Source organism: Hyaena hyaena, unplaced genomic scaffold (genome assembly GCF_003009895.1).
Source record: "Hyaena hyaena isolate Hyena2069 unplaced genomic scaffold, ASM300989v1 scaffold_374, whole genome shotgun sequence".
Classification (NCBI taxonomy): domain Eukaryota; kingdom Metazoa; phylum Chordata; class Mammalia; order Carnivora; family Hyaenidae; genus Hyaena; species Hyaena hyaena.
The window spans coordinates 789,760-812,186 of record NW_024081007.1 but is presented as its reverse complement, the minus strand read 5'-3'; the positions used below and the strand labels follow the sequence as shown (position 1 = coordinate 812,186).

Here is a 22,427-nt window from a genome sequence, read left to right as displayed (position 1 = left end):
GGAGCGGGAGCCCCGTGTCGTGGCAGCAGTGGACTGGAGTGTGTTCTCTGCCTGGCTGAGCCGGGAGGCTGGAGGGAGGGGTGGTCTTGGTTCAGATGCCGTGGACTCTCACTTTTCTTACCAGATTTTTAAAGAATTTTTCTCGTATAGATGTTGCTTCATCTGTTGTACATCTTTAGGGCCATTTCCAGGAGCTTTAAAGGTTGGTTTTTGAAATTACTCCCCCAGACTTAGTGCGCAGCATGTCCCTGTGGTTGTTTGCACTGTCATACCTGAGGTCAAACTCTGAGTCACTGAATTTTCTCTCGTTTCTCTGTTTTTAATCTCACTGATTTCTGCCTTTTATTATGGTCTTGCTTCTGCTCACTCTGGGTTCCTTTGTTCTTTCTGTGGTTTCTTGAGGTCAGATTTTACATTATTGATTGGACATTTCCTCTTTACTAACACAAGCATTTTATTGCTATAAATTTCTGTCAGCACTTCTGTAGCTTGTGTTCTGCATATTTTGATGTGTATTACGGTTACATTTTTATTCAATTCATTGTACTTTGCAATTCTCTTGAGAATTCTTCCTTGGTCTGTGGATTGTTAAAAGTGTGTATGCCTTTCCATCCCTTTACCCTCCTGTGTTTGTAGCTTGTTTCACATATTCCTCACATGTTTTAGTCCCCACAAGACCGTGTTTGATGTTTTATCAACTGCGAAACATTACTTAGAAGTTTTGAGTAAATAGAAAATGTATATTTACTCATATTTTTGTTTATCATGTTCTTTCTTCCTTCTTGATGTTTCCACATTTCTTTTGATTGTTTTCTTTCTGTTAGAGAGTTTCCTAATTTAGCCTTTCCTTAGGGCAGGTCTGCTGGTCAACAGACATCTTTGCTTTCCCTTATCTGATGATGGCTTGGTTTTCCTTTTATCCTTCAAGTGTATTTTTGCTATATCTAGGATTTCAGATAGATTTTTTTTCCTAGCACTTGAAAAAACATTGTGCCACTTCCTTCTGGCCTTCATATTTTCTGATGAAAACTCTCCTGTAATCAGATTATTTTTTGCATATAAGTAAGGTATCCTTTTCCCTTTTTTTTTTTTTTTTGGTTTAAGTTTTATTTATTTAATTATTTATTTAAATAATCTCTACACTCCACATGGGACTTGAACTCAACCCCCTGAAAGAATCGCATGCTCTTCCTTCCGGCTGAGCCAGCCAAGTGCCCCTGCTCTCTCATTTCTTTTAAGACATTTTCTTTTTCAAAAGTTTAATGTGATGATGTCTCTTGGTGTGGATTTCTTTGGATTTTTCACGTTGGACATCATTTAGCTTCTTGAATTTGTAGGTTTATGTCTCCGACCAATATGTGGAGTTTCTGGCCATTATTTTTTCACGTAGTTCTCTGTTTGTGGCTGAAAAAGTCTCCTTGCAGGACAGCAGTGACACTTGTGTTAGATCTTTTGTGATAGTCCCACAGCTCCGTGGTTTTCATTTTCTCCCATGGCTTTTGCTTCTCTCTCCTTTTTAGCTGGAGTGATTTGTCATTCAGGCATGAAGTTCAGTGGTTCCCGTCTCCGTCCTCTCCATTCTGCAGCCGAGCCCATCTGCTGAACTTTTTATTTCAGTTACCGCTTCACTTTTGAAGTTACTGTCACTTGAGTGATTTTCCACTTTTAAAATTTACATTTGATATACAAAGTTCTATATTGATTTAAAACATACCATGTACTTTTTCTCTATCTACAAGTTCTTTGAGGCTTTTTATTTTTTCATATTTTTCATGTGTGTTCACAGCTGTTTCCTTAAGCATTTTTATCGTGGTTGCTTTAAAATCTTGTTCAGGTTATTCTAACATCCCTGTCTTCTCAGTGTTGTCTACTGACTGTCTTTGTTCATTCAGTTTCAGGTCGTTAGTGTTGGTATGATGAGTGAATATTTATTGAAACCTTGGCATTTTGTGTATTTTGAGAGTCTGGATCTTAATTTGCACATTCTGTTTTATCAGCTTTCACTCCCTGACACCTCTCCAGCAGAGGAAGGGGTCACTGTCTGGCTACTCCGAGGAGGGGGCAGAAGTGCGGATTCCCCGCTCAGCCTCTAAGGTGTGGTGCTCCTTCTTACTCCTCAGCCAGGTGGAAGTTGTGCTTCCCCCAAACCGCGGGTGTTAGTGCAGAGTGCTAGAGTGCCTTGTTACCGTTCCCCGCATGGCCACTACTGATACCAGGGGAGGTACAGGTGGCCTGTTACCACTGGGCAGTGGTGAACATCCCCACTCTGCAGTAAGCCTCCTCTGAGCACCCCCGTGGAGACGAGGGGTGCCTCGTTGCTGCTGGGTGGGAGTGGGAGTCCAGGCTCCCTACACAGGGTCTCCACTGCCACTGCAGGCCGGGTCTCATTACCTCCCAGCGGGGATGTGGGTCCTACTCGCTATGTGATTTTCTCTGACACCATCCTGATGGGGGAGCAGGGCTTAGGGTGCCTTGTGACAAATGTGTAAAGGTGGAAATCTAGGCTCTTTATTCAGCTTTTACTTGAAGGGGTGTAATTGAGGCCACAGATTTCTTTGTGGTGCTCAACTGGAGTAGAGCAGTTAGGCTGCCCCTTCCTGGTTTTTTGCTTAGAGACAGAGGGAAAAAGGTTGTGATGGCTTTTTTTCTGTAGCCTTTGGCATTTCCAGGTTGCTGGCCTCTCGTGTCCATGTCTAGAGTACATGAGCCTGGAAACTCACCACTGTGTCCATTCTTGGTCTTAAGGTCCATGGTGCATTCTCTTTACCTGTTTGTGTTATGCACAGTGTCCAGTGTTTTACATTTTTATTTACTGGGAAGACTTTACTCCCATCTTTTAAGAAGTGAGAGGTCCATTTTGAAAAATTTTTAAAGTTAATTATTTTCTCTGGTTATAAATGTGGATTTGGCAAATACAAGAAAGTTGAAAAAAGAAAGTTAAAATTACTGTAATCCTATCAAACGTAAATGCCCTTAACATTTTTAGGTATTTCCTTAGTAGTTTTAATACTTAAGAAAAAATTGTGGTGATAATGTTTTCATGAATATTTTGTCTTGCCTTTTTTTCCTGATATATTTTTAACATAAATGTTTTTTGAAATTATTATAAAATCCTATATAGGTGTTTTCATGACTGTATAACATTATGAATATAATGAATATATGTATAACTTTCTTAATTTAGATTGTTTCCTTGAGTTAGATTAATAGACAGGAATTGCTGGATACCTACTGGTAAATTACCTTTCAGTAGATTATATCAATTTTTATATTACAGACTACTTAAGAAACTTGTCTTATTATACTCTACTGACATTGAATATTTTTGAGTGTGTATTACTGATTAGAAAGACAAATGTAATCTCCAGATGTTTTAATTTCTCTCTTTTACTTATGTATTTGTGGACTTTCATGTTGATTTATTATTAATGTGTAACCCTTTAATCCATCTGGAATTTCTTTAGGTTGATGTCACGAGGTAGGGATGACCTAAATTGATTTATTTTCCAAACAGAAAATCAGTTATTCTGGTACATTTATGTCCTTGCCATGTTTCTGTGATCTTCTTAAATCATACAGATTAGACATATTTTAGGGCAATCTATGTTCTGATTATTGAGCCATCTATTCTTTTTTTTTTTTTTTTTTATACACCACAATCAAATGAGATTTATTCCAGTTTTGAGCCATCTATTCTTATGGCACTTTGGTTGGTTGAAATTTTGTTAGAAAAAGTATGCTTTACGTAAAAGAAAAACGTTAACTGCCCTGTGTTAATGCTGTATTACACTGGTAGCCCATACTGAATGTCCTTAATGGGACTTGATTAAATAAATCTTGGCAATGAAGTATATGGAATCTTAAAAGGATCAGGTAAATAGTTCAGTACTGACATAAAAGATGTCCAAATATTACTAAATGAGGGAAGAAAAACAAGTTTTAAAAGTGTTACATTAGGATCTAAATTTTGCAAAAGAACAAAAAAAATTAAAGCTAATGTTTGTTATTTCTATAACATTTGGGTTTGTTTGTTTTTTTTTTTTTTTTTTTAGTCAGCTCCATGCCCAACGTGGGGCTTGAGCTCATGATGAAGAGATTAAGGGTTGTGTGCTTTACCAACTGAGTCAGCCAGTCACCCCCCATTTGAATTTTTTTTTAAAACAAGAAACCTGTATTACTCTTTTTTTTTTTTTTGAAAGAACTGTGTTCCTCTTATAATCACAAACAAGAAAGAAAGTATTTTTAAAAAAATGTACTTAATGCTGAAAAGTAAAGCTGGAAAGTAAATGTGTTTGAATAGTCAAAATTTTAAAAAAGGTGAAAGAACACATTGCTCTACTAGATAGGTATATAGTGCAGCGTTATCTGGTTCCGATCAATAAAACAAAATAGGTGTCTGGATTAGTCTTGTCTATTTTAATATAGTCTTGTTATTTGTCACACAGAAGCTTCAAGAGGTTTTATCTTTGTTTTAAAGTTACTCCTTTTAGATATTTTTCTCTATTTTAAGTATTTTAAAATGTGTCCATTTGTTATTTTCCATTTTGTCTCTTGGAACTTCCTGCTGCATATGCTCAAAGAACTAAGACACTTTAAGAAAGATAGTCTAATCTCCTATTTTTAGTATACCTAGTAAGATCGTAAGTTGTAATAACAAAAATACAAAACAAAATTCCGTTGTTCCACATTGTTTGGGTTGTTAGGGATAGAAAGACAACTCTTGACTGAATTAAGCTAAAAAGGGAATTTGTTGGCTATTTTAACTGTAGAGTCCAGAGATAGTTTTTAGCTCCTTTCATGGCCAGACCCAGGGACTCAGATTCTATCAGAGTTGGTTTCTCTCTGTCTTTCGCTCTTAAGCATGATTCCCCCTCTGGTGCTCCCCATATCCCCATTCCCACCTGACACATTTCCCAACATTTATAGGCTTACATTCTTCTGTCTTCTCTTTCCCAGTAATTCTTACAAAAGTCTTGGAATTGAATCTTCTTGTCCTTATTTGAGTCACAAGTCCATCCCTGAATCGCTCATTTTGGAGGTGGGGATAGAATATGTTGAAGCCCAGAATGGATTATGTGTTCACCCTTGGAGCTGGAATAGAGGAAAGTGAGCTCCACGTGAATTGAAGGTAGAGAAGGAGTTATTCTCTTCTGAACACCTGAGGCACCATACAGATCCACCTCTTACGTGCATAGTCGGAGGAGGAGGAGTTCCTGCTTTTCCTCAGACATACCCTGTGTAGTCTTGCTTGTCTTCCTCTACCTGGAATGCATTTCCCAGGTACTCAGATGACTCACTTGCTCATTTCCTTCATGTCTCTGTTCAGATGTCATCTCCTCAGGCTTTACCGATCTCCGTCTAAAATAGTACCACCACCACCACCACCTCCCATGCTATTTTCTGACTTTTACTTAGCTTTTTTCTTAATAGTGAATGTATTTATTTTCTGTCTTCCTTCAGTGGAAGGATCTTGTCAGTGGTGTTTACTGCCCTACTCTAGGTTCCCAGAACAATTTTTTTTTTTAATGTTTATTTTTGAGAGAAACAGAGCATGACCAGGGGAGGGCCAGACAGAGAGGGAGACACAGAATCTGAAGCAGCCCCAAGCTATCAGCACAGAGTCCGACGCAGGGCTCAAACCCACAAACCATGAGAGATCATGACCGGAGCCAAAGTCAGACACTTAGCTGACGGAGCCAACCCAGGTGCCCTCCCGCCCCGAACCATTCTTGGCACATAGTAGGCATTCAAAAATTTGTTTATTGAACAAGGAATACATTAATATTGTGAAAGGAAAATGAAAGACAAAAGGAAAAATGAGGACAGAGGGTTATCATGAACAAAAGGGACCAATGGTTCTTAAACATGATGGAGGAACTTGTTTGGAGAGGAGCATAATCTGACACTGAGGAGCTGGTAAAACATTCTTATTGCGTCCTTCCTGTTCCTTTTACCACAGGCTTCACATCGACCTTTCCTTAATAGGGACATTCTTAATTATTAGGCCAAATGATTGTGTTGTGTTAATTTGGTCAAAAACAGCACTGTTCCTTAGAAATGATGCAAACTACAAAAGTAAACTATATAGGTAAGTTAAAACTTTTTAGTAGCCCCATAAAAAAGAAGTTAGAAGAAACAGATGAACCTTCTTTTAATACTGTATTTAAGTCAACATATCTAAGGTATCTTTTAGTATATGTGCTGCCGAAGCGAGCACATCTAAGGTATCTTTTAACATACAGCTGCTATAAAACTTTTTTTGAGATATTTCACTTTTTTGGGGGTACTTTTGAAATCTTGTATATAGTTTATATTTACAGTACATCTCAGTTTGGACTAGCAATGTTTTCAGTTGCTTAGTAGCCACTGGTGGCTAGTGGCTACTAAGACATTACATACAGCCTACTGCATATATGCATGCATTCATTTCTTCAGCAGATATGTACAGAATAGTGCCAGATACCATTCTAAATGCTGGGAGTTGACTAGTGAAGAAGACAGAGTTTCAAGGAGTTTATATTTTGCTGGGAAGGGACAGGTAATCAAAATAATTTCAACTAACAAAAGTGAGAAGGGGGTCATTTATATACTGGTTGATTTCAATAATATACCTACTGTAAAGGATACAGATCTTAAGTGCATATAATTAGATTACTTTTTATGTTCTGTGATAACCACCCAAATCACAGGGCTTCTTCCTGCCCTTAGGGAAGAAGTTCGAAAATTTTGAGTTTTAAGTGGGGGAAGGCGGGAGGAATGTGTAAAATCTTTTCTACTTTTGATAGATGTGGAAAGGAGGAAATAATTTTCTGGACTACTGCATTGTTTCCTTTTGGGAAGAAGGAAATTGAGCTTGGAGCCAAATCTGTCCTTTGCCTTTGGTCTTCCATTTTATAATGGTAATAATACATGTTTTAAAAGGCTGCTCTCTAATATCTGAAATGAACTAAGAAGGGAAATCAGTTATAGAATTATACCTAGTGAAGAGGGTTAGTGTTTTAATAAGGGTTTTGTCATTGAAAGAGTTAGCTGTGATGTTCCGTACTCTGGGTACATTAAAAATTCTGCATTGATTATGTTCTATTTCTTAGCTGAATGTAAATGATATTGGATTTTTCATGTTAATAATTTTAATAAGAGTGCAAATTTATAATTGACTTATTTTTACTCTCTGGTTTTTAAAAAGTCAAATTTTTCTTAAGGTAGTATAGCCTGCTTTTCTACATATTCCAACTTTACAAACAAATTAGTAATTCTGGGCATAATAGTCTTCACTTTGAAATATTTTATGTGATTTGTTTTCTGGAGTTAATGGCACTCTAAAACTCCAAATATCTGTTACGTTTGTGTTTATGTAGAACTTGAGCTAGTAGATTAATAGATTATTTTGTTTATATAAATCTTTTTAAAATTGGGCTTTCCAAGAGTTTTACAATGATATTAAAGGAATGTAATGGTAGGCCACGTGCTTTATCTGTGAATGTTGATTATCGCTTTATTTTTGCAGATTTTGAAGGATATAGCCAATCGATACCATATGATGAGAGGTTCCAAAATACATTTTGTGCCAGGCTGGGATTGTCATGGGTTACCCATTGAAATAAAAGTATTATCAGAACTTGGTGGAAAAGCTCAGAATCTTTCAGCTATAGAAATTAGAGAGAAAGGTAAGTAATCCTTGTTTCTTTTTTAAAATGGTTATTTATAAACACTGGTTCCTTGGAAAAGTCCGGGCTTAATCAAAGAGACTTTCTGTTGTTTTGGGGGTTTTGTTGTTGTTGTTGAAATGGGATCTGTTAGAAACCAATTTTTGTTACAGAAAATTCAGATCTCATTTAAGTGACTTTTGTGGGGACTTAAGTTCAGAGACTGATGGAAGGATTTGTGAGCATTCCCAAGTACATTTTTCAATTCTTTGATCATATTTTGTGAAATTATTTACTCAGTGTTTTTATTTACTTTCCTGGCTGGAGCTTGTTGACCTATTTCAGGTGCTAGACTAAAAGTCAATTTTAAAACACGTATATATTTAAAAATTTTTTTTGTTTTTTTATTTATTTTTGAGACAGAGAGCGAGCACAAGTGGGGGAGGGGCAGAGTGAGAGAGAGACACAGAATCTGAAACAGGCTCCAGGCTTTTGAGCTGTCAGCACAGAACCCGATATGGGGCTTGAACCCACAAATTGTGAGATCATGACCTGAGTTGAAGTTAGACGCTTAACCAACTGAGCCACCCAGGCGCCCCAAAACACGTATATATTTTTTAAACTAATCTCTTACTTGATCCTTTACTAGATTGAGGGAGGGAGGAATCTTCTGCTTTTAAATTATTGTATATTTAGATATGATTGTGAAGACTTTTTACTTCACTGTGAAACATCTTCATGTTAATGACCTAGACTAGATGTACTGATTACTTTTTCTGTGTATAATGAAATAAAAATTACTCTTTTTCTCAAATTAAGAAATATGAAGAATAATTTTTCCAGTTTATTTTTTCTAAATGTAAGTTCATTGTATAAAGTCTGAAAAATAGTTTTGAAATTCTAATTAATCTAGAATTTGTTTTAGTTATCTTCTGGACACCTTTAATTTTCAAAATAATTTTCCTTTTGAATACATTTTATAGTGTGTACAATACCTGCATTTAGAGACCTACATACTAAACCATGTTTTAGAGTTTGAATTTATTGGGGCTCCTGGGTGGCTCAGTCAGGTGAGCATCCAGCTCTTGGTTTTGGCTCAGGTCATGATCTTGCAGTTCGTGAATTCAAGCCCCACATCAGGCTTTACACTGAAAGCCTTTTGCCAGCTTGTTTGCTCACGTGCTTTTTCTCTCTCTCTCTCCCTGTCTCTCTAAAAATAAATAAATAAATAAACACTAAAAAAAGGTTTGAATTTATTGGTTTTCAATGCTTTTTTTTTCTTTCTTAAATTTGTTTTTAGCTAGATCATTTGCTAAAGCAGCAATTGAGAAACAGAGATCAGCATTTATTCGTTGGGGAATAATGGCAGATTGGAATAATTGCTACTATACATTTGATGGAAAATATGAGGCTAAACAGTTGAGAATTTTCTACCAGATGTATGAAAAGGTAACGAAGTATATTTTTTCTTTGAGTATGTTAAATTATGTGTCACAGAATTCCAGCTTTAATATATATTTGTCTTTTATAGGGCTTGATTTATCGATCGTACAAACCTGTGTTTTGGTCTCCCTCATCAAGGTATGTATGTATGTGTTTTTGGTAGTGAAAGTGGAGAATTTTATGAGACTTTCAAATATTTATGTATACTATTCTTAACCTTAGGACTGCATTGGCTGAAGCAGAACTTGAGTATAATCCTGAACATGTCAGTCGCTCAATATATGTAAAATTCCCTCTCTTGAAACCTTCTCCCAAGTTGGTATCTCTCATAGGTAAGATTTATTCATTGCTTGAATTTATTAAAGTTACAGAATTGTAACATTTGGTAGCATATTTAAAATTTTATCTTCACAGATGGTTCATCTCCTGTTAGTTTTTTAGTCTGGACCACCCAGCCTTGGACAATTCCAGCCAATCAAGCTGTTTGTTATATGCCAGACTCAAAGTAAGTTTATTGCTGTATTTTTTGTTTCAGCCACAAATAGGATCAATTTTATCATTAGCATTATTTTGGGTTTATTTCATCCTCATTGCTCTCTTAAAATTCAGTGAATTATGACTTAGTTATTATTAGGTTCATATAGGTTTTATTAAGACTTCATGTGCAGCTTTTTTGGAAAACAAAACAAATGGGTGAAGTTCTTTGAAAGTAGTGCTTTTTTTTATCTTAAAGTTAGTTTTCCTAAAATGATGTAAAACATTTAAAATATCTGTGGCTTTTCTTTTTTCATTATTAGTAATTTTTACTAACATTTTATTTTAGGTATGCTGTTGTAAAATGTTCCAAATCTGGAGACCTGTACATACTTGCTGCAGATAAAGTAACATCTGTTGCTTCTGTTTTGGAAACAACTCTTGAAGTTATTTCAACATTTTCAGGTGAAGATTTATAGGTACTCTGACCATCACAGTCATCGGAGTATCCATTTGATTTGAGTTTAGTATTTTGCTGAATATTTCTCAATGTAAATTGAAACAGATGTGGCCTCTATTTTTGTTTTTTTTTTTTGTTTTTTTTTGTTTTTTTACAAATAGTTTATTGTCAAGTTGGTTTCCATATAATATCTTTGTAGACTCTATTTCACATTGATTACTCTCAAGGAAAATATATATTAAACGTGATAGGAGTCTAGAAAATATGAATATTGAGAAAAGCACAACGCATATCTGGCAAATATCTAATGAAAGATTAGATAAATGGCCTTTGTATGATGCAGAATGCACAAGTATCCTTTTAAATTTCATTCAAGGGTTGCCTGTTGGCCCAGTTAGTAGAAATGTGACTCTTGATCTCAGGGTCCTGAGTTTAAGCCCCACATTGGGTATGGAGCCTACTTAAAATAAAAATTTTTTTAAAATTAAAAACAAAAAAAATAAAATAAAATTTTATTCAAAATTGAATTACCAGAAATTCTTGTTATCTGATTTAATCAGAGGCACAGGGAAGGAATTAAATATGTTTAGTTTTTGGTATATGATTTTAATGAGGAAATTTAATAAATTCTGAAAATTATTCCTACAACTGTTCTTCTGTCAAAAGGATCCTTAGTAGGCTGTAATTTGTAACTTCTGAAGTATTGACTGATTTTGAAATATAATTACTAAAACCTAGAGAAGTTTATTTATTTTAATGTTTGTTTAATTTTGAGAGAGAGAGAATGAGTGGGGGAGGCGCAGAGAGAGAGAGGGAGACACAGAATCCAAAGCAGGCTCCTGAAAGTTCAGAGCCCAATGCTGGGCTCCAACTCACAAACTGTGAGATCCTGACCTGAGCCAATGTTGGACACTTAATCTACTGAGCCACCCAGGCACCCCAAAATCTAGGGAAGCTTAAAATTACCTTTGATTTTTAGGGATGATACATCTTTGAGTTTCTTGAGTTTCTTACTTAAAAAGAAAAATCACATCAATAGAATGAGTAGAGATATCCTAAAATGGAAAGATTGCCAGGCCAAATAGAGAAGCTCTCTAAATGCATCATTTTAGACAAGGTCAGGCACTTTTAGACAAGATTCAGGGTGGTATGGCTGTAGACCTAAATGCATCATTTTAGGTGCAAGCCAATTAGAAGTTGAATCAGTCTTAACAAAAATAAGAAAGGGTTGGGGCGCCTGGGTGGCTCAGTTGGTTAAGTGTCCAACTTTGGCTCAGGTCATGATCTCGCGGTTCGTGGATTCGAGCCCCGGGTCGGATTGTGTGCTGACAGCTCAAGAGCCTGAAGCCTGCTTTGGATTCTGTGTCTCCCTCTGCCTCTGCCCCTCCCCTGCTCATGTTCTGTCTCTCTCTGTCTCAAAAGTAAAATAAACAAAAAAGTTTTTAAAAATAAATAATAAAGAGTTTTATGTCAGAAGCAGGAAAGAAGCTACAGAATGTTTGGTATTTAATACCATTTGGTCCTTGTTGGTGCCATAAGTAAGAGGATTCAGTATGTATATTCTTTACCCCATAACCCTCTCCTACCCCTTTTTTAAGCACAAAAGGTATTTCAGATTTCACTGACAAGTTAGATGTTGTTACAGAAGCTGAATGGCATTCTCACGAGGTTTTTGAAAGTACTCAGATTAAACTTAAGGTCCTCTTTCTAGACTGGATAATTGTTTCAGATTATTACTATTTGAGAATTATTGGGTTGCTGTTTGAGCCACCACATTTTAGAGGAGTAGATACACTTCTCATCTGTGACAAAATAAACTGGTGACAAATAGCTCATTAACTTATTAAAGCAGTAGGAATATTAAACAGCTAAAATGTAATAATTTGTGTAGGATAGCTTTTCTTTATAGAAAAATATAAATAGTTTCTTATTGATCATTCAGAAATTTTTGTTAGGAGGGGAGGGAGAATATTAAGCGGTAGATACACTAAGGATGGAGATAAAGGAAGGTTAATAGATGAAATTTACTTTGCCCTAAACCTTTCATTTCCATACCAAGACTGCATGAAAAGTACTACATAGGACATGGGGACTGGTCTTACTTATGAATCTAACTCAAGGGAATCAAAGTGAAAAGTAAACAGTAGATTTCTCTAAAAATCAGTGTTGACAGTTCTCTTCTTTGGCAGCATTATGAATTATCTTGGGAAAAATGCATCTAGAAGTATTCAAGCTTTTCCTAGTAATTCAGGTATTTTCTAGGAATAAAATGCCAAGTCATCCAAGTTCAACAGTGAGGAGAACTTGTGATTTTTTTCAGAAAAGGGAGTTCATTGCCATCAGTCATAAGGAATGTTTTTCTCAGGTCTTTTTTTACATACTGTTTTAATCAAAATGAAATCACCAACAGGGCAATCTATGAAATGTTAAAGGTAAAAGATTTGTATTATTTTGGTAGTATTGATTGGGTTACTTCTTACTGCCCTACAGCCAGAAAGAAAGGATCATAAAAGTGGAAACATTCCTCTGTGAGGACAGATTTTTTTTTTTTAAGTTAATCTTATTTAGTCTGGAAAGATGAAGGATGATTTATGGGGAAGATTTTAGGAGTAAGGGGACCATTGAAATTCTTTAATTGTTGGAGAGTAGATAGAGTAAGTAGACTTATTCAGTATATCTTGGTAATGTATAAGTAGAACCAGGTAATCCTTTTAAATTTGGGGGACTTACTTATTTCTGTTATTTTTGAGCATATGAAAGATTAATTTATAGAACCAACTCAAGAAGCAGTAAAGGTGAGAAGCACTAGTGATGGTGTGGAAAAATGGATAGGTGGTAGATACGATGTATTATTAAAAGGGCTGGAATTATACAGAACGTTAGAATCATACTTGCCTTGGAAGTTGGATTCAATCATTTATTGGGCATGTAACCTCAGGCATGTTGCCTACGTTTTCTTGTTTTCTGATTTATAAATTGCAGATATTAGGTATTTGGTAGTGTTATAAAGTAAGAATTTATGTTTAGTCCAGTACATTGTGGGTATCTAGTGACTTAGGTGTTATTTATCATTTCTTACCTTTTTAGAGTAACATTATGAAAAGCAACAACAGTTAATTCCCTCCGAGATAGTGTTAGAACCTACTGGTCATTGATCTGTCATTCTACAGTTTCTTTTTCCTTATATTCCAAAAGGTGCATAGCTGTACATAAGTTAGAGAAATCTTGGGCTCATTTGCATTATCTGTTATAATAATTGCTAATATTTTAAATCATTTACTGTGTGGCAAGTATTTTGCTAAGTGCCCAAAATACTTAAATTGTATTACCTCAGTTTACCCTCATGGCAACCCTCTGAGATGGAAAGTGTAATTATCTACATACCATAGGTTCCTAAAGGTCACAGTGCAAGTAAAAAGGGAAACCAAGGTTTGAAGCCAATCTTGTTCCAGATCCTGCATTTTTTTTTTCCTTTTAACTTTTTTTTAACATTTATTTTTGAGAGAAAGCACGGCCAGGAGAGGGACAGAGAGAGGGGGAGACAACAGAATCTGAAACAGGCTCCAGGCTCCGAGCTGTCACACAGAGCCCAGTGTGGGGCTTGAACTCATAGATAGTGAGATTATGAGCTGTGCCAAAGTCAGAAGCTTAACCAGCTGAGCCACTCAGGCAGTTTTTTTTTTTTTTAAGTTTATTTATTTATTTTGAAAGACAGAATGAGCAGTGGAGGGGTGGAGAGGGAGAATTCCAAGCAGGCTCTGTGCTCCATGCTGAGCCCAGTGTGGGGGTCAGTCTCAGGACAGTGAGATCTCATCCTGAGCCAAAATGAAGAATTGGACACTTTATCGACACTGAGCCACCCATGTGCCTGGAAGATCCTGCACTTTTCACCTGATATTCTCTTGCTACTCTTAAAGACGTAAAAACATTGTTACGCAAAATAATTCTTAATTATGGTTTTCTTTCCCAACAGGTGTAGATTTGGAAAATGGTACTTGTTCTCATCCCTTAATTCCTGATAAAGCCTCTCCTCTTTTGCCTGCAAATCATGTGACTATGACAAAAGGAACAGGGTTGGTTCACACAGCCCCAGCCCACGGTATGGAAGATTACAGTGTGGCTGCTCAACACAGCCTGTCCACCGTACGTTTCCGCTTTCTTTCCTGTTTAATTGTTGCTTTTGTAGAATTAAAGTAATAGATCCTAACTAACATCTTTACGTTTTGGTGATAAGCAGTCGTTTTTGTCACAATTAAGTTGTGAAATGCTTAGATTTGGTCAGTATCCTAACGCCTCATTAATTCATACTGATTGAGGAGGATTTTGGAGAAGTAACACAAAATCAGCACAAAATTAGAATTGAAAAATAAATACTAAATGGGGACTTTTTTTTTTCAAAGTACTAATTCATACAAATTACTTTTAGTTTGTGAAAAGTGGCAAGCAGGTTTGACTACTTTAAAAGAGCAGTTTGTTTTTTTTTAAACAGTCCTCTTTAAATGTGTTACACATGTCAGTTACTTAGGAAATTTCTTCATTTGTTAAAATTGAGTCCCAGTCAGCACAGTATATGTACATTGCCATAGATCTGGAAATTAATAGAGACCAAGTTAAAGGTGTTTTTAGTATATTTAACTTTTTAAAAAATTATTTTATTTTTCATCATCATACGTATACTCTTTAATCCTCACCCCTGTTTCCTCCAGCCCCTCCACCACCTCCTCTCTGGTAACCATCAGTTTGTTCTCAGTAGTTAAGAGTGTATTTCTTGGTTTCTCTCTCTCTCTTTTTCCTTTTGTTTGTGTCTTAGATTCCACATATGAGTGAGATCGTATGATATTTGTCTTTTTTGACTGACTTATTTGGTTTAGCATTATACTTTCTGGATACATCCATGTTGTTATAAATGACAAGATTTCATTTCTTTTTTTTAATGGCTGAATAATATTCCTTTCTCTCTCTGTGTGTGTGTGTGTGTGTGTGTGTACTGAAGCACGCAGGCACCCCTGAATTTGTATTTTTTTATGTTTTTGGGTAAATACTCAGTAGTGTGATTACCAGATTATAGGATAGTTCTGTTTTTTAACATTTTGAGGAAACCCCATACTGTTTCCATAGTGGCTGCACGGGTTTGCGTGCACTGTTTCCACTAACAGTGCATGAGGGTTCCTTTTTCTCCATGTCTTTGCCAACATTTGTTGTTTCTTGTATTTTGATTTTAGCCATTCTGAGAGGTGTGCAGTGATACCTCTTTGTAGTTTTGATTGACATTTCCCTTGTAATTAGTGATGTTGAGCATCTTTTCATGTCTTTTGGATATCCGGATGTCTTTTTTGGAGAAAGGTCTGTTCATGTCTTCTGCCCATTTTTAATTGGATTATTTGTTGTTGGGGTGTTGAGTTTTAGAAGTTCTTTATATATTTTGGATACTAACCCTTCATCAGATATCATTTGTAAGTATCTTCTCTCATTTAGTATTTTGCCATTTAGGTTTTTTTTATTGTTTCCTTTGCTGTGCAGCAACTTTTTATTTTGATGTAGTCCCCTTACTTTATTTTTGCTTTTGTGTCCCCTGCCTCAAGACACATCTCTAGAAAAAAGTTGCTATAGCAGATGTCAAAGAGGTTACTGTCTATGCTCTCTTCAAAGATTTTTATGGTTTCAGGTCTTACATTTAGGCCTTTAATCCATTTTGAGTTTGTTTTTGTGTATGGTGAAAGAAAGGGGTCCAGTTCAAAATTTGTTGAAGAGACTTTTTCCCATTGTCTATTCATTCCTCCTTTGTTGAAGATTAATTAACCATATAATTTTTGGTTTACCTCTGGGTTTTCTGTTCTCTTCCATTCACCTGTCTGTCTGTTTTTATGCCAGTACCACTCTGTTTTAATTACTACTTTGTAACATAACTTGAAATCTGGAATAGTGATGCTTCCAGTTTTCTTTTTCTTTTTCTTTTTTTTTTTTTTAATTTCTGAGAGAGAGAGAGAAAGAGACAGAGACGGTGTGAGCAGGGGAGGGTCAGAGAGAGAGGAAGACACAGAGTCCGAAGCAGGCTCCAGGCTCTGAGCTGGCTGTCAGCACAGAGCCCGACGCGGGGCTCAAACCCACGAACTGTGAGATCATGACCTGAGCCAAAGTTGGACGCTTAACCGACTGAGCCACCCAGGCGCCCCTTTGTTTTTCTTTTTAAAAAACCTTTTAATGTTTATTTTTGAGAGAGAGAGAGCATGAGTGGGAGAGGGCCAGAGAGAGGGAGACACAGAACCTGAAGCAGGCTCCAGGCTCCGAGCTTTCAGCACAGAGCCTGATGCACTGCTTGAACTCATGAACCCTGAGATCATGACTTGAGCCAAAGTTGGATGTTTAATTGACTGAACCACCCAGGCTCCTCCATTTTTCTTTTTCAAAATTACTTTGGCTATGAGAGGTCACAGGTATAGTTCCATACAAATTTTAATATTTTTTGTTCTAGTTCTGTGAAAAATGCTGTTGGTGTTTTGATAGAGATTGCACTAAATCTGTAGATTGCTTTGGATAGTGTAGACATTTTAACAATATTTGTTCTTCCAATCCTTGAGCATAGATTGTCTTTCCATTTATTGGCATCATCTTGAATTTCTTTTATCATTTACAGTTTTTAGAGGACAAGTCTTTCACATATTTGGTTAAGTTTATGCCTAGATAATTTATTGTTTTTAGTACAAGTGCAAATGGGATTACTTTCTTAATTTCACTTTCTGCTGCTTCATTATTAGTATATAGGAATGCAACAGATTGATTTTGTATCCTGCGTCTTTACTGAATTCATTTATCAGTTCTAGCACTCTTTTGGTGGAGTCTTTAGGGTTTTTTTTTTTAATATATAGTATCATGTCATCTGCAAATAATGAGAGTTTTACTTCTTTCTTACCAATTTGGACGCCTTTTATTTCTATGTTGTCTAATTGCCGTGGGTAGGACTTCCAGGACTATGTTGGATAAAAGTGGTAAGAGTGACATCCTTGTCTTGTTCCTGACCTTGGGAGAAGAGCTCTCAGTTGTTCCCCACTGAGTATATTGTTGGCTGTGGGCTTTTCATGTACAGGCTTTATTATGTTAAGGTATGTTTTCTCTACTACTTTGCAGAGGGTTTTTATCATGAATAGATGTTGTACTTTGTCCGATGCTTTTTCTGCCTCTATTGAAATGATCGTAATGGTTTTTATCCTTTCTCTTATTGATGTGACATCATTACATTGGTGGTTTTGTGAATCTTGAGCCACACTTGCATCCAGGAATTAATCTCAAATGATTGTGGTGTGTGTGATTTTTTAAAATGTATTATTAGATTCAGTTTGCTAATATTTTGTTGAGGATTTTACTTTTTTAATTAAACTTCACATATTTGTTTTAATAAGACATTTTGGCTTTTGGGATGGCCGGGTGGTTCAGCCTGTTAAGCATCTGACTCTTCATTTCGGCTCAGTTCATGATCTCACAGCTGTTAGATCAGGGCCCTGCATCAGACTCTATGCTGAGCATGGAGCCTGCTTATGATTCTCTCTCTCGCTCTCCCTCTTCTCCTCCTTGCTTGTGTGCTTGTGTGTGCCCTGTCTCTCAAAAACAAAAACAAAAAGACATTTGGCTTTTGTGGTTTAAATGTGTAAATCCAGAAGTTTCTATTAACTGAGAAAGAAGTACCCAGGTTTTCAGTGCAGTGAAAGACTCTCTTGAGATGTCTTATGTATATTGTCTTGCTGGATATTATCATAAGATAAAATCTCTTGGTACTTTAATTGTTGAACATAACCCATTGTAGGATTGTCTAGTGGATGAAGATGGAGTTTTCACAGAAGTTGCAGGTCCTGAACTTCAAAATAAGGCTGTCCTTGAAGAGGGGACAGATGTGGGTGAGTATTGTAGATGTTGTTATCATAAATGTGTATCTCCTGAAAAGCAGCCAGCAGTAACCTTTGCCAACTCTTCCCCCGTCTTACACTCTCATTAGAAACAAAAGTCTGAAATTGTATTTTTTTTTTTTTTTTTTACCACATGGTTTAAGATGGAAGTTGGGACCCTTTCATCTTTTGCTTTAAAATTGCTCTGTTTAAGCAAAGCAGGGCAATCAGCAGGGAGTGATGTTATTTTAGGGCTATGGCAGTATTAGTTTTGTGGAAAAATAAAATCAGGCTTGAGGCTAGATGCAGACACTACTCTTCTTATAACCCTCTTGTAAATCCCTGGTCACCTGTGCAGCACTGGTTATGTATTATGATCTTACGGGTCCTCCAGCCTTGACTCATCTTTCTGATTTTCTATAATTATAGACCCAAGGACCAGGTACAGTGAAGACCTTTCTTTGCCCACACTAAGATTAAGCCTAATTAAATGTGGTGTATTACTTTCCTAGAACTACTGTAACAAATTACCATAAAATTAGCAGCTTAAAACAACAGAAATTTATTCTCACAGTTCTGGAGGCTGGAAGTCTGAGATGAGTGTTTCGGCAGGGACCTTGCCCCCTCTGACAGCTCTATGCAAGAACCCTTCCTTGTCTCTTCCTAGCTGCTGGTGGTTTCTGGAAAGCTAAGCAGCTTTCCTTGGTGTCGCTCTAATCTTTACCTCCATTGTCACACATCCTTTGCTCTTGTGTGTCTCTATCCTCCCCTCTTATTAGGACACTAGTCATTGGATTTAGGGCCTACCCTAATCCAGTGTGACCTTGTCTTAACTTGATTACATCCGCAAAGACCCTATTTCCAGATATGGTCACACTCCTAAGTACTATGGGTTAGGACATGAACATATATTTTGGGGGGCTAAAATTCGACCCACTGTAGTTGGTTTCTTTTGGATTCTTTGAAGACCATTTTAAGATTCATGGTATGAAAGATTATGGCTATGGATTTCAAATGTAGAATCTTAGATATATCCTGTTTATCTTTCCTTTGGAGTGAAGAGCCACGGGGATGGCTTAATTTGGAGTCTCATTAAGGTTTTATAGTCCCTGCTTTTTTTGCCAAGAGATTCCCAGACTGTGCCGAAGTAGCTACACTTAGAGCAGGTACCTACTGGTTCCAATTAGTACTCCCTGGGAATTACAGAGCTATTAGGGTTTTCATAGTACTTTTTAATTCTAATGTAAATTGTTATTGATTTTTTTAAAGTTATAAAGATGCTTAAGGCTTCAAAACATTTGTTGAAAGAGGAGGAATTGGTACACAGCTATCCCTATGACTGGAGGACTAAGAAACCAGTGGTTATTCGTGCCAGCAAGCAGTGGTTTGTAAATATCACGGATATCAAGGCTACAGCCAAGGTATAAGAGACATCCTGTTGTGAGCGTTGGGTTTTCATTCCCTCAGTGTGAAAGGGTTGCATGTGAAGGTTGAAGAAGGGATTGGTGCTATTATGATTTGGTGATGTGATTTGGTTTCATAAAATTAATAGTTTTAGATTTAGAAGGATCTTAAATTTCATTCCTTCATTATACACATGTGGCTTAAAGAGGTTAAGTGGTGAGCCCAAATTTCCTGCCCAGTGTAGTGAAAGTAATATAGAGTTAGGATAGAAGTGAGTTCAGGAGTGGTTTAGCCTCTCAGAACCTCAGTTTTCTCATCCATATAAAGTTGATAATAATGCCAACCTCGTCGGGTGAGTGAATGAGAGTTCCAGACCAGTGTCTGGCACCTAGTAAACGTTCAGTAAAACTCTTTAAAAACGCTTTGCTTCCTTAAGATTGAAATTGCAATCCATTCTAAAACTTGTTGCTTTGACTTAACAAATACTATAAAATGGGTATTTTAAATATTAATGTATATTTGAGCTCCTTCATTCACCACATATCTGTGTGTGTGTGTTGTAAACAACTTAATTCTATTGAATGAAGGAGCTGAAATATATACTTCTTAACCAGGCTGGTAATGAAGATATTTTATGTTACTGCTTTCATCTTAACATATAACTGTAATAAATTGGTTTATGTGTTGGCTTGGCAATTTGAAGCCCTTGCCAAAGGTATATGCAGGCAGTTTACGTTTTCTATATTTGTATAGAGTGGACAACTGTGATATGGACTGTGTTACTGTTTGCCTTCCTGTGAAGCCTGTTTCCCTTATTGTAAATGTTAAGTTTTGTACCTTCAGCTCTGTACAGAGTTTTGATTGAAGAACATCTAAGTCTGATGCAGTATGCTGGAGCCAGGTGTTTTGTTTTGTTTAATTTCTTTATAGACAATTTTCAATTTCTCATTGCAGTAATAGAATAATCTATTCCATGTTTCTGCTCCCCAAATTTAATCAGTTTTTGGCCTATTTTATTTTAATTTTTTTTAATGTTTATTTATTTTTGAGAGAGAGACAGAGTGCAAGTGGGGGAGCAGAGAGAGAGGGAGACACAGAATCTGAAGCAGGTTCCAGGCTCTGAGCCATCAGCACAGAGCCCAGTGCAGGGCTCGAACTCACTTACTTTGAGATCATGACCTGAGCCGAAGTTGGACGCTTAACTGACTGAGCCACTCAGGCGCCCCAATTTTTTTTTATCTGCACCCCTCCTACCACCTACCTTTTACTCCTTACCTATTGGATTATTGTGAAGCAAATTTTAGGCCTTATGTCTTCCATAAATATTTCGGTATATTTATCTGAAAGATAAAGATTATTTAAACATAATTCAAATGCCATTATTACCATCTTATTACAGTAATAGTTATTTTAAAAAATTAAGTATACAGCCTGTATTCATATTTCTTGGATTTCTGAACCAAGGATAAATCAAATTGAATTGCACATGTTGCCATTCTTCCTGTAGGTGGTGCTACAAAGAGTTTTGGGGAGAGGATTTCTTGCAGTTCAGGTTAAGTGAGGAAAATATTTAAAATGCCCTGCAAGTAGAAAAATGCTTAATTAATGGATAGATTCTTTAAAATGAAGTTAACATATTTGGCCTTTCTTGAGATTATTACCAAACATTTTTCTTATATAGTTCATCTTTTAGTAATTGACACATGAAATGAAATGAAATAAAAAACAACTTTTAGGGGGGCTGAAGGTAGAGGGTGTTCTTGAGAGAGAGCAAGTAAATAGGAAGCGACTGATTTTGAGAAAGTGTGTTCTGTATTGTAAACCATAGTATGTGAAATTAGGTTATATTGCAGCTCTTGTTTATCATCCTAAAACGGTAGCTTATTTTTTAAGTACTTAAAAAATTAATGTTGCAATCACATCTGATTGGATTTTAATGGTGGTTTAACAAAGTATAATACTTCTGCTAACCCTTTTACTACAGTGTTGATATAGGGTGCTTGGAAATTAGTATAAAATCTTTTGTCGCATCCTCTAAAGGTGGAGTCTGATCTTGATGTTCTTTATTAGATCCTTTGTGGTCTTGTTTTAACTTTGCTTCATTTGCTCTGAAATCTGTTTTTTTTAGTTTAAGTTTTTGGGTGTGGGGAGGGAAACGTGTGAATGACTATAAACATCCAAAATAAAGAACTATGAGGATAAATAGTGGAAGTTCTGGAAAATTTGTTCTGCTTAATCTCACTGGACCTGATTTGTGCATCAATTGCAGGAATTGTTAAAAAAAGTGAAATTTATTCCTGGATCAGCACTGAATGCCATGGTCGAAACGATGGACAGACGGCCGTATTGGTGTATATCAAGGCAAAGAGTTTGGGGTGTTCCAATCCCTGTGTTTCATCACAAGACAAAAGATGAATTCTTGATCAACAGGTAGAACTCTTTCTACATTTTTTCCAGCATTTTTAAAAAATGGAAACAGTGTTTTTTAAGTGTTATTTATTTTGAGAGAGAGCGCAGACAAGCCAGGGAAGTGGAGAGAGGGAGAGACAGAGAATCCCAAGCAGGCCCCGCACTGTCAGCACATCCCCATGTGGGGCTCAATCCCATGATCATGACCCAGGCCAAAATCAAGGGTCAGACGCCCAGCCAACTGGGCCACCCAGGTGCCCCAGTTTTTTTCAGCATTTTAAAGTGAGCTGTGTTTTCTTCAAAAGTAGAAAAATAGTGGACTGTTGAGAACTAATATAAGTTAAATCACATATTCTAAAATAAGTTTTTGGGCGGGATAAAAATAATTTCAAAAAGATCCTTTCATCTGGTTGAAATTTTAACAACTACAGTTTTTCAGTGTAGATACTTAGAAGCAGAGGCTCGAATCTGTGGTTTCTGACTGTTTGCCTAGCGTTGTGCTAGGATCCAGTGTCGGGAGTCCGAAGATGAACAGCATTCAGGAGGGGATCCCAGTATGCAGTTTCTCTTTAGGAATCAGAGTCCTCTCTTACTTTAAGCTACTGTTTCAATACAAATGACATTATGTAATTATTTATAGGTCCTTTAAAATTTAAGAAACTTATGTAGTTAAATGCACAAAATTACATTTATTTTAGTGATTACCTTTCTAGC

General features: G+C 36.4%; 1 protein-coding gene across 1 annotated transcript in view; it reads left to right on the top strand.

Moving 5' to 3' along the window:
- IARS2 (isoleucyl-tRNA synthetase 2, mitochondrial) overlaps window positions 1-22,427 on the top strand; it is a 61,679-nt gene that overhangs the window by 11,719 nt on the left and 27,533 nt on the right. Inside the window, exons 3-12 of the mRNA XM_039250610.1 lie at window positions 7,508-7,667; window positions 8,947-9,095; window positions 9,178-9,227; window positions 9,312-9,421; window positions 9,504-9,594; window positions 9,913-10,028; window positions 13,997-14,166; window positions 17,822-17,912; window positions 19,170-19,321; window positions 21,574-21,734. Coding sequence (XP_039106541.1) covers window positions 7,508-7,667; window positions 8,947-9,095; window positions 9,178-9,227; window positions 9,312-9,421; window positions 9,504-9,594; window positions 9,913-10,028; window positions 13,997-14,166; window positions 17,822-17,912; window positions 19,170-19,321; window positions 21,574-21,734 — 1,250 coding nt within the window. The remainder of the gene's footprint in view (window positions 1-7,507; window positions 7,668-8,946; window positions 9,096-9,177; window positions 9,228-9,311; window positions 9,422-9,503; window positions 9,595-9,912; window positions 10,029-13,996; window positions 14,167-17,821; window positions 17,913-19,169; window positions 19,322-21,573; window positions 21,735-22,427) is intronic.